At 41.0% G+C, this 12,450-nt stretch overlaps 1 protein-coding gene across 1 annotated transcript in view; it reads left to right on the forward strand.

Moving 5' to 3' along the window:
- Adgrv1 (adhesion G protein-coupled receptor V1) overlaps positions 1-12,450 on the forward strand; it is a 546,923-nt gene that overhangs the window by 267,539 nt on the left and 266,934 nt on the right. Inside the window, exon 83 of the mRNA XM_052743671.1 lies at positions 2,516-2,616. Coding sequence (XP_052599631.1) covers positions 2,516-2,616 — 101 coding nt within the window. The remainder of the gene's footprint in view (positions 1-2,515; positions 2,617-12,450) is intronic.

Below are 12,450 nucleotides of genomic sequence, written 5' to 3' on the forward strand. Positions count from 1 at the left end.
AGTACTTTGGATACTTAAATTTGTATGTAGTGATTTAGAAACTTCATAACTAAAATATTTATTTCTTTAAATCTTAAGTATTCTATATCCTGTCCAAAGCCAGATGGCTTTGCCTAGTTTAGAGCACAACTTGCTTGAATTCTCACCAGAATTCTCCTTTCAGTGAATGAGCCAGTGCTCCAGTTGGCTTCTGACTGCTGTGGTAAAACATGGATCTAAAGCAATTTAGGGAGGAAAGTACTGATTTCACTCGCAGCTCAAGAGTCTGTCATGAAAGAAGTCAGGGCAGGAGCTCAAGGCGGGACCTGGAGGCAGGATCTGAAGCAGAGGCCATGGAAGAATACCGTTTACTGGCTTGCCTTCCCATTGCTCACTCAGCGTGCTTTTTCATGACCTGAGATCACCTGCTCAGGGGTGGTACTCCTCACAGCGTGCCCTCCCACATCAATCTCAGTCAAGAAAATGCCCCCACAAACTTGCTTCCAGTCCAAGCTGATGCAGACATTTTCTCACTTGAGGTTTCCTCTAGCGAGATGACTCTGACTTATGCCAAGTTGACATAAAACTATCCAGTGTGGCCTGATAACGATGACGCATTATGCTGAAACACTAGGACAATCCTGACCACTTCCTGCCTCTGCATTTGATCCCAGGGCATCAACCAGGGGCCATGGTAGCATTTTAATGAAGCTTTTCATACACAATCACGTTTCTAAGCTGGTCTCATGTAATCGTGCTGGGTTCCTGTGCTGGAACAGGAATATGATGCTGAATGGATTACCAAATTAGGGGGGAAATCACTGGATAAATTCTTTTGAACTACAGTGAGTAGGAAATGTGTGTGTTCCTCCTTTGGCCAGTCTTCAGCCTTTGCCTTGCACTGTTACCAGTCATTCCGGGAAACTTGCAGGAAATCCATATTTGTGATCATGTAGTTTATACTGAGAAGGAAATTGTGGTTAGGGCTTGCTTTTAGGTCAGTGTATTATACACACACATGAGCACACACCTCTAAGCATGAGTTCAAGCAACTTATGAATGTCGTAGAGACCCAAAGGACAAATTAATGAGTTGTCAGCACCAGTGCCAGTAGAGGAGAAGGTAAAGGTGCAGAAGCAGGCGCAACTGCCACATCTGTAGGAAACACCATCACCCGTGTAGGTGAGTTTGGAGGCAACCCCAACACCGACCGGCACACCTGAGGTGTGAGTGCCATGGCCCCTGTGCTAAGAGTGGGCTGCTCCAGACTTCCCTGCGGGGGGCGGGGGGTGGGGGGCAGGGGGGGGTTTCTAAACAAAAAGCCCATCCCCCCTTACAGGGAGCTCCTTCTACTCTATTGAAATATAAAACATAATTGAACTATTTTTCTAAAAAGAATTCTGAGAGGCATTTCTGAACAGAAAACCCGTGAGGAGACCCCATGGAGGCATTTTGTAGATGGTTAATGCTCTTACGCTGACATGCAGTTTACTCTGAAAGCTCACCGCACAGCTTCGGAAAATACAATGGAGAACGAAATGTTAAATCAGTGCAATGTCTCATGTTTGTCAAGAGGGCATTGGCATTAAATGAGGTAATATATGGAAAACACATGGCTAAGTGGTCTGTGCATGCCAGCATTTGTAATGCTTCAGTGACTCTTACACAAAACAATCCAGTCCACAAAGACGTGTGGTAAAAAGCTCAAGTGAACAAATAAATGGTCACTGTTTATTAGACTACTATCTGAAAAATTTAAGGCATAAAATATTCTTAAAGTATCCTGCCTTCAAGTTCTGGTTTAGTGATGCATGACATAATTCCAGCACTCAGGAGCCCGAGGCAGAGGGACTGCAATTTCAAGGCCAGCCTGGGCTATATAATGACAATTTATCTCAAAATAGATACGCAGGTTTAAAGATAATGCCACTTACAATGGAAATTTTTATACTTAATTTCTTTGTGGAAGAACGAAAAAAATATTCTGGTTTTGACATGCAGCAGCTGTGGGTTGGCTAAAAGTTCATCATTACCACTGCTGTTAGCTGAAAATGGGTAATTTGAGCATCAGTTTTGGAGGATCATTCACAGTTTCTTGCCCAAAAAGTTCTAGTCACCTTTATAAATATTTTTGCTTACTCAAGCCATTCAATCTAAAAAAAAATAAATAAACCAGATTTAAAATTAGGATGGAAAAGCATTTTAAACAGTAAAGTTGACTAATAGCAACTTAGAAAATAAAAGTCTTATTAAAACTGTTAATGTTATTTATGCCTTTGCTGTTACATAGCAGATAACTTGAAAATAATTGGAAAATTAAAGTTATCCTTTGGGTTAACTGATAAATGTGGAGATGGTATAGATCATACAAAAGGGATATGTATGCTGAAATTTCAGCATAATCTTCTCCAGAGGTATTATGTTATGCTGTATATAGGCTGGGCTTTTGTGCTTAACTGTCCCAGAGATTTTTCGTTCTGTACACATAATCTCTTCGCGGATTACGAAACCTGACTGGGATCTCTTGTTTCCACAGGTCTCTGCTTGGCTGTGGTTTCACACATGTTCTGTGACAGGTACTCGATGTTTGCAGCTAAACTTCTGACTCACATGATGGCAGCCAGCTTAGGAACACAGGTAGGAGACGGACGGCGGTTCTGACTCATCACGAGATGTCCGTGTCTCCTTTTCTAAGATCCTTGAAAATAGCTTCTCTCAACTTAACTGTTTGCTTTCCTATCGGAGCAATATAGAGAAGGGAAGCAGACAAAAGCGATAATATTAGGCCCAGTGTATTTAGAAAATTGTTTTATTATTTTGAAATTGTAATATAGTTATATCATTTCCCCATTCCCTTTCCTCTATCCAAACTCCCCCACATACTCCTCTTTGTTCTCTGTCAAGTCCATGGCCTCTTCTTTTCAGTTAATGTTTTCAATCCTGACCATATGGTATTGGATAGCCAATCAACACTCTCTTCTGTGGTGAAGGCTATTTCTTGTGTTCTCAGCATTCCTTGGTTGCCTGTAGTTTTTTGTGTAATGTTGAGGCTTCCTGAACCTTCCTCCACCCACATGGTTTATTCACAGTAAAGTGTTGGTATAATCCTTATTTTTTTTTCATTTAACACAGTGAAATGTAGTTTGGAAGAACATTGTCATATGAAAAACAGTTCATTTTTCTATAGTAGGTGAAATAAGAAAAATGAAAATAGTCATTGGCATTCAACTTAAAAGATATACATTTGAAAGCATCATTTAAAGTACAGAAGGCTGATCAGAAGGTGAAATTAAATACCGTTCCTGTCCTTAAGGTGTTAACTGTCTAGAAGAGTAGTTTGCCATTGTAGAGGCTGCCAGATTCTATGTAAATGTCTGTAATTCAGTGTTACATAAGAACATAGATTATTTGTAGAAGAGTAGTTTGCCATTGTAGAGGCTGCCAGATTCTACATAAATGTCTGTAATTCAGTGTAACATAAGAACATGGATTATTTGTAAGCAACTCTGTGAATGCCACAGATAAGAGCATAATTTGTTATTTTGCAAAGGTCATAGACATCTTTGTAGAGGGTGTGAGTCCATTCACATTGCCTATGAATAAAGGAAGCAAAGGGCATAGAAGCGAATGAGACAGAAGGAATAAATGTACAATCATGTCTACCCTAAGGCTGAAGTAATTTAACCCTGACTCTTAATAACTTTCTTATGAATGAAATTTTAGAATATTTTTCTGTAAAACACAAATTGTTTCTGAGATTCTTATAGATCACTGGGAATGACTGCTTTCTTGGAAAAAAAACTTGAAGTTTTATTTATTTATATATTATTTATGTAGATAGTGTGTGTGCGTGTATATGCACAGGTGTGTTGTTGTTTTTGTTCTTTTTTGGGGGGCCCACCACTCAGCTCCCAAATAAATCACACACAGTGGCTTATTCTAAATTATGAATACCTGGCCTTAGCTTGGCTTAGCTTCTAGCCAGCTTTCCTTAACTTAAATTATCCCATCTACCTTTTGCCTCTGGGCATCTCCTGTTCTCTTACTTCTATAAATCTTACTCTTACTCTGTGGCTTGCTGTGTAGCTGGGTGGCTGGGTGGCTGGGTAGCTGGGTGGTTGTGTGGCTGGGTGGCTGAGTAGCTGGGTGGCTGGTCCCTGGGCCCTCCTCCTTCTCTGGCTGCTTCCTTTCATTCCTCCATCTCTTTTCTCCTCCCTCTTCGCAGATTTCTCCTTCTATTTATCCTCTCTGCCTGCCAACCCTGCCTATCCTTTCTCCTGCCTCGCTATTGGCCAATCAGTTCTTTATTAGACCATCAGGTGTTTTAGACAGGCACAGTAACACAGCTTCACAGAGTTAAATAAATGCAACATGAACAAGAGTCACCCACCTTAAATAATATTCTACCACACAGGTGCACACATGCCATGCATGAATGTGGAGGTCAGAGGGCAGTTTCCCCACACTGGCTCACTCTTACCACCTTGTGCATTCCAGGAATCTAACTCAGCTCATCAGGTTTGCATAAAAACACGTTTACCCTCTCAGCCACCTGTGGACTCAGTGACTGATTTCTTTCTCTCACTCTCTTTTTAAATTGAAAATAATATTTTCATACAACATATTCTTAACACAGTATCCCCTCCCTCAACTTCTTCCAGATCCTCCCCACCTCCCCACCCCATCCAACTCAATGCCTTCTTTCTCTCTCTTTAGAAAGCAAATAGGCAATAAATAAATAAATATAAAGAAAAAGCACAAGAAACACATACACACAAATAAAATACAAAATTGGAAACCATAATATACAAGCTACAGAACAGTACAATAAAAATACCCAAACAAATCAATATAGGACAAAAAAAGTCTACAAAAATACCATTAAATTTGTTTTCTATTAACCTTCTACTTCTGGCCGTGGGGTCTGCTCTTAAGTGTGCTTTATATACCCAGTGAGACTCCATTGCAGAAAACTAATCTTTCCTTTGCAAATGGTTGTGGATTGGAGGTGGTCTCCGGGTTAGGGATGGGGCTTGTTTCCACTGCCCCTCTCAGTTCTGGGGCCTCGTCTGCTTTGCCTATGCTGCCACAGATTCTGTGAGTTCATATGTGCGTTAGTCCCATTGTGTCCGGAAGGCACACTTTCCTTGGTATCACCCGCCTGCCCCGCACTTAAAATCTTTCCATTTCCTCCTCTGCATAGCTCCCTCAGCTGGGGTGTAGGAAGTGGGGTGGGAGGTGGGGGAAGTGACAGCCCATTAAAGACTGAGTGTTCCAAAGTTCCTCACTCTCTGCACACTGTCCAGACATGCAATTCTGTATTAGTTCCCACCTACTGCTGGAGGAAGCTTCTGTGATGATGACTGAGTGAGACGCTGGTCTATTGTATAGCAGAATGTCATTAGGAGTCATTTTATTGCCGCATTCCTTTAGGACAGTGGTTCTCAACCTTCCTAAATCTGCGACCCTTAATACAGTTCCTCGTGTTGTGATGACTCCCAACCATAGAATTATTTTCATTACTACTTCACAACTGTAATTTTCTACTATCATGAATTGTAACATAAATATATGATATGCAGGATATCTAATATGTGACCCCTGTAAAAGGGTCATTCAACCCCAAAGGGTCATGACCCATTAGTTGAGAACCACTGCTTTAGAAGAACAATCGTATTTGGTATTCCCTTAAGTCCATGGCCTATCTAGTCCCAGGTTCTTGGCCACCTAGGCAATGTGTCATGCAGAATGACTGGTTTCCTGATTGGAGGGTGGTTATATTCATGGACTCAACTTGTATAAAATTTTCATTGCACACTGTTACTTAGCGAGCTAAAATGTGCTTTATTGATGTACTAGAGGGGCTGAAATGGAAAACTCTAGAACATTGGCATTCTGTTGCATTTTTGTTTGTTTCAGGAATGACAATGTCCTTTAAATTTCATTATTTTTCAGAGAAAAATCAAGGGTTGTATTCCAGATTATGTTTTTAAAGTACCTATAAACTATAGAAAGTGGCAGCTGTTTCCAAAAGGGGGTGCACTGAATTGACAAGGCTGTTTACATCACCAGGAGCCAGGCATAACTGTCTGATCTTGCCTTGGCTTCTTGTATCTGACACAGTAAAGAACCCGCCTACTGTAATTAGAGTTTGCTTGGCTGTATTCACCACCCATTTTGGTGTTTTTTTGGCAGCAGCATTTACATAAGATTTAATTATAGCACCGTATTATTATAGGCAATTCTTCAGCATGCTAGCAGACAAATTTGCTCATGTCTGGCGATGAGAAAGAATGAGCAGAATCTATATGTTAGAACGTTGCTTGCTGATTCACATTGTGCTTCACACTGATTTTGAAGAAAAGGATTAGTCAAGTGCACACATTTCCAGAATATTTTTAGAATAGACAAAAAAATATGGGATAAAAATCATGTAAGGAATGACTCGTGGCACAAAATAACTAAAAAAAAAAAAAATATGGCTTAACAGCTTATTTTCACCCAAGATAATGTTTTAGTTATTTCATGTCAGAAGTCATATAGTATAAAATTGGTATAGTTTTTACAGAAATACTATTTTCTCAACATATTAATCAGCTACTTGGATTTTTAAATATGCTATCTAGCTTAAAGTGAATGTTTTTCTCACTTAGCTAGGCAAGTACCTTTTAAAGATTTATTTTATTTTTATCTCCTAAAGACTGAAGTGGCAAGAGTGGGGCCTGCATGGTCTGCACCAAGCCCTCTGCCTGTATGTCATGGTTGTTAGCCTAGTGTTTTTGTGGGACTCCTAACAGTGGGAGCGGGTGGTCTCTGACTTTGCCTGCTCTTGGGACTCTTTTCCTCCTGTTGGGTCGCCTTGTCCAACCTCAGTATGAGGGTTTTCATCTGGTTTTATTGTATCTTGTTTGGTCTTATTGGCTGTCTCTTGGAGGCCTGCCCTTTTCTAAAGGGAAAGGGAGAGGAAGGGGGAGTGGATCTGAGGGAGATGAGAGGTGTGGGGGAGAGAGAGCTGGGAGGAGTAGAGGGAGGGGAAATGTGGTCTGGATGCACTGTATGAGAGAAGAATCTCTTTTCAATTTTAAAACTATTTTATTCTTAGTAATGTGCATGTATGTGGGGGTTGATGTGCACGTGTACAGCAGAGAGAAGAAGGTATTGCATTCGGGGGAACTAAATTTACGGGCTGTGCTGAGTCACCCAGCATGAGTGTTAGGAACAGAACTTGGGTCCTCGGCAAGGGCAAGAAATGCTCTTAACTGCTGACCTATCTTTCCAGCTCCAAATCTAGGACTTTTCAAAATTTTCAGATTCTCCAAAATGAGAAATGGAGATGTCTACAGAAACATTGACTTCTACACATTGCAAATTTTAAAGGGTTTGTAGTCCAAGTTGTAGAATTGTATTATTGGGGTCATTGCAGTCCAGTCATGGTCCTCTCATTTTGGACCCTCCATCCTTGCCGAATAGACATCATTGGAGCTTAAATTAACTGGAGGAAAAAAAAAAAAAAAAGCAATGGTCTTTGACTATGGTTCTTGGTAAAGGAGTGAAATGTCTCCAGCTACCCATAAGAGTTTTATTTGTGAATACTGGGTATACAGGCTTGCCAAGATGTTTCCTCTTTAAGACTTAGTTGAGTGTGTGTGTGTGTGTGTGTGTGTGTGTGTGTGTGTGTGTGTATGTGTGTGTGTGTGTGTGTGTGTGTGTGTGTGTGTGTGTGTGTGTAAGAGAGAGCAGAAGTGCCTGTAGCACAGGCTGCCTTGAACTTGCTATGTAGCTGGGGATGACCTTGAACGTCTACTGTTTCTGCCTCCACCTGTAGCATGCTAAGATTAAAGACTTGCATGTCCGTGCTGGTTTATGTGTTCCTGAACCCAGGACCTTGTGCATGCTAGGCAAACATGACCATCTGAACCATGTCTCATCCCTCTTGACTTCATTTTGGAGTAGTACAGAGCAATGTATTTGTGAATCGGGCTGTCAGAAAAGTGTGCTTAAGTTTGGTTGTTCTCTATTTTTAGAAACATATACAATATTATATCACCGATTCACTATATATTTATTATATCCAGAACTGGAGGAAGATACACAAGAATCAATAGATTGTTCCTGTATTGAAGTTTGAAGGGTAAGGAGGTGGAGAAGAGAAGATGGGGAAATATGGTCAATATATATTTTTTGAAAAAAATTTAACTAAAAAAGTCAAATGATAATACTTTAATCAGTGTGTTATCATATCTTTGAGGATCATTGACTCTAATATGCCAGCAGGTGGCAGTAGAAGATTTTTTTTTTCCCCCTAAAAAACCAAATCAGTCAGTGTTGCAGAGTTGGGTTTAGAATACTCAAGGATACTTTCAAAGGTTTCTTTGGATGAGCTGCAGAGTGTTTACAGCGTAGCAGATACACACATGTGGTTCCTGGCTTGGTCTTTTTGTCACTTGTATTCAAATTTGGAGCAAATGCATCTGTGAGTTAGGAGCAGAAAGCTAGTATCTACCTGTCCTTGGAAATACCTTCCTACCACCCATCAGTGACTTTAAAACGCAGGGCCATAGGACTATTTCTCCATCATTACATTTATGTTAATAGCAATGTGCCTACTACTGCTACAGGAAATTGTATTTCTTGGGATATCACAGCACTTTAGTAGTTTATCAAAAAGAATGTATTTTCCTCCAGTGTCAAGTTGTGTTTTTCTCATTTATCTACAAGAAAATGATTAAACGGCAAGAAGGTGTGGGAGCGCTGACTTCCAGTGTGATGGAAACACAGCCAACAGACTTTCACGGCGTTGACAGATATTCCTGGGAAAAAAACATCTGGTTCTATCTTTGGAACATTTATCTTAGAATCACATTGCCCTGTGTGCCCTGAGCAGGCTTGTGAGCAGCAGGGACAAAGGGCACCTTTGCTGTTCAGGGCTCTCAGGTCCAGGGGTTCTATTGGGAAAAGCAACTCCCCAAATCTAAAAAAAGAACAGAAAGATAACACTGTGTTTACTCAGATGAATAAAACCTCCCGACAGGGAAACATTTGATTTCTCTGTTTCTTTTCGTCTGTTGGCTTTTCACCTCATCTTCTGAAGCGGAATAACAAATCTGTCTAGAGAACCTTTATGTGAGTGAATCCGGTTCCAAGTCCCACTGAGCCTCTGTACTGACTCACATTGGCTAGTGAAACTAGTTTAGAAGATGAAATACCTCAGTGATTTCTTGTTTGATTTTTTGGTCAGTCAGTCATTGGATGTGCATTGATTTTAGCTTTGTCTTTCTTCTCCTCATGAAGGCAGAAGAGGATTTTGTTAATTCTGAGGACTATTATTTAGAATTCAGCAAAAGTTGAGCTGCTTCTTACTCTGCAACACTTAGAACTGTTGTTGAACAATGTCCTCCCCAGGAAGGATCCAGATTGCACACAACTGCTAAGAGACTTCCCTTTAATCTAAGCCTTGTGTCTTTTTAACTTTGAGTATCTAACTCCTGTGAGAGTCTCTGAGGATCACTGACTACATCTCTGAGGCCAAAGCCATGTGATCCCAGAACACTGTTTCCTTCTGGTAGGATGGGGCCTGATATTTTCCAAGCAACTTGACCTGTTGTGTTGAAACTGTTACTAACAAAAAAGACATCCTGCAATTAGGGCCCTATATCCTATATCTGACTAGGAACTCTGACTGTCTGCCTGTCATCTATGTATGCATGTGTGTATGTCTGTCTATCTATCTATCTATCTATCTATCTATCTATCTATCTATCTATCTATCTATCTGTCTGTCTTTATCATCATAATCATCATCTGGCTGTCTGTTATCTGTCTGCCTATCGGTCTACCTATTTTAGATCAATTGAAGCAGAATGAGATGAAGGGTTATTAGTAGAGCTGGTTTTCCCTTAGTTAGAACTTTTGACGGCTCACTAATCTGACTGATTTTGTTGTCTTTACTTTTGCTACTAAAAAGAAAAAGTTTTAAGAGTTTAAATACTAGGATCAAAAGTAGATCTTGCTTTAAAGCCTGGGAACTTGAACTGTACCAAAGATTGTCGTTCAGAAGAACATTGATCAAGCATTTCCTAAACTGTGGCAGAACCAGCCTGTTCAAGTTCAGACGCTGAACCAGTAGTCAGAGGGGCCTGGTCCTGTTTGTTAGCAGACTGGAGCAGCCAGGAGTGACCTGTCTGTGCCTCTGCTGGTCGCTGCTGCTTCTGCCATCATCATTACTGAATCCAAGATCGCAACATCTCTTGTGCATCAGGAAATTGTCTTAAGAAAACCCATTAACTTTTAATTTTATTTAAAAGTAAAAAAGAAGTAAAATGTCTTTAAAACTTAAAACGTTAGCCATTTATCATTACCTCATCTTTGGGGGAAGGTCTCTTATGTTAACTTATTTTTCCTGTGTATGCATTTATAGCATGCATGTGTGTACTGTGCGTTTTCCTGTGCACATGTGTGTGCACATGTGGAGGACTTAGGCTGAAGTCACCCATCTTTCTTGATCCCTGTTTCACATTCAGCGAGGGAGGGCCTCTCAATCCAACTCAGAGCTCCCCTATAGGGTTAGTCTTGTTAGGCAGCTTGCTTCCTCTGGGTATTCCTGGGTTCTCCTTCCAAGGCAGGAATTATAGGTGACCTTCATGACCGGATGGCATCTACGTGGGCTCTGGGATGGGGACTCTAGTCTTGCTTACACAGCAGGTGTTTTATCTGCTGAGCCACCACTCCAGCCACTAGCATTAGATTTTGTCTTTTAATTGATACGTGATTTTTGTTCACATTTGTGGGCACAGTGTGATTCAGTGCACGTACATAATGTGTAATAGTTAGGAGATGAGTGTGAATCTCCTCTGCACATCATTTCTATGTGCTGGACTCTTCAGACTTGCCTTTATTAGTTTGAAATGTGTAGCAAAATGTCACAGACTGTCATTGCGCTACGATGCTATACATCACTAGAGCTAATCCTCCTCAGTTACCTGCATCTTGGTACCTGTTATCCAGAATCTCCTCAGTTTCCTTTTCTGCTCCTCCCCCTGGCCTCTTGTGGCCTTGCCTCTGTTCTATGCCTTTTTAGGCTTTTTTCTGTTTTCTTTTAGTTTCTTTTCTTTCTTTTTTTTTCTTTCCAAGTCAAAAATAGGGATAATTCTCTAAGCAAACTAATACGGGATGCATGAAGTTTTGACTTGGGCCTTCCTCATAAAATTTCGCACTTGGAGGAACTTACTAGTTCTTTGCTACAAAATAAACCACTAGGCTAGGCATGGTGGCTCACACACATAATCTTGGCATTTCTAAGAGCTGAAGCAGGAGGATTCCTGAAAGGTTGAGTCCAGCCTGTTGCCATTATTATTAGGCTGGGCCATAATGTAAGGCCCTGCTGAACACTAGCCAACAGTGGTAGAAAGCTGGAACTGGTTTCTTTCTCCGGATCTTCCTTCATTTTGAACGGCTGGGTCGAGCCCCACCTTTTTGTACAAACTTTTTAGAGATATTTAACTGCATTTTTCCTTTATATAAGAGCTGGGTTAGTAGACATGACAAATAGGAATACATGTTTCAGTTAGGTTTATTATGCTAATTGTCTCTTAACCTAGCTATATGCATCTGTTTGGCAAAAAGACATCACACACATATTTAACAATCTAGTAGTGAAATTAAAACCAAGAGAAATTGAGCAAGTCCTTATCCCCAGCCAAGATCACTATTCATCTGTGACGTCACCACATTCAGCCAGTTTTCTATATGGACAAAATTGAGACTGTGTGGTGAGGGATGTCAAGCAATCTATGCCCACATGACACATGAAAGTAGCAATCTGAGCTTAGCCTCGTGGCAGGACTTAAGGGTGTGGGCAGTGGGAAGACAGTGCTTCCTCTGTGGCACTGTGTCCAGGGCTGCCTAGGGTAGGGAGGAATGGCCTCTGCTGGGACAATGCCTGCAGTGGAAATGGAACCCAGCCTGGGTGCTAAGGTGCACGGATGATTTGGAGACAGAATATGACATAGTGTAGACAGAGAAGAAAATAATAGTAAAGTATGGGACTGTAGTGAACAAAGCCCCTGGAAACCCGTGAAAAACATGGTGGGAAGTAGACAGACTGCAGAGAGAGTGAATAGGCCGTCACACCAAACGTGGGAGAACTCTGACTGAGGTGGGAAGGAGCTCTGGAGGACAGAGGAGGAGCAGCAGCAACTGGTCCTTCTGCTCTGCCTCCTCCTCCAGGATGTAAGAAGCTCATTGAGGGAAACCAGCCCCTCCATTGGTCACCAGTGGGCAGCTCCACACTACCTCGATGATAATTTCTAGACAAATGATCTACAGACTCTCTGTGAAGAGTTATAGAAACTAGTAACTTTCTCTTCACTCCAGCATTTCACTCATACAATTTTATCACTTTAATTTTTTAACCAAAATATTATACCAAATCACTTCCTACTTGCGTGCCAAGTCAACTTGTGTGCCATTGTA

Source organism: Peromyscus californicus, unplaced genomic scaffold (assembly GCF_007827085.1).
Source record: "Peromyscus californicus insignis strain IS unplaced genomic scaffold, ASM782708v3 Scaffold_18__1_contigs__length_77618521, whole genome shotgun sequence".
NCBI classification, from domain to species: Eukaryota; Metazoa; Chordata; class Mammalia; order Rodentia; family Cricetidae; genus Peromyscus; species Peromyscus californicus.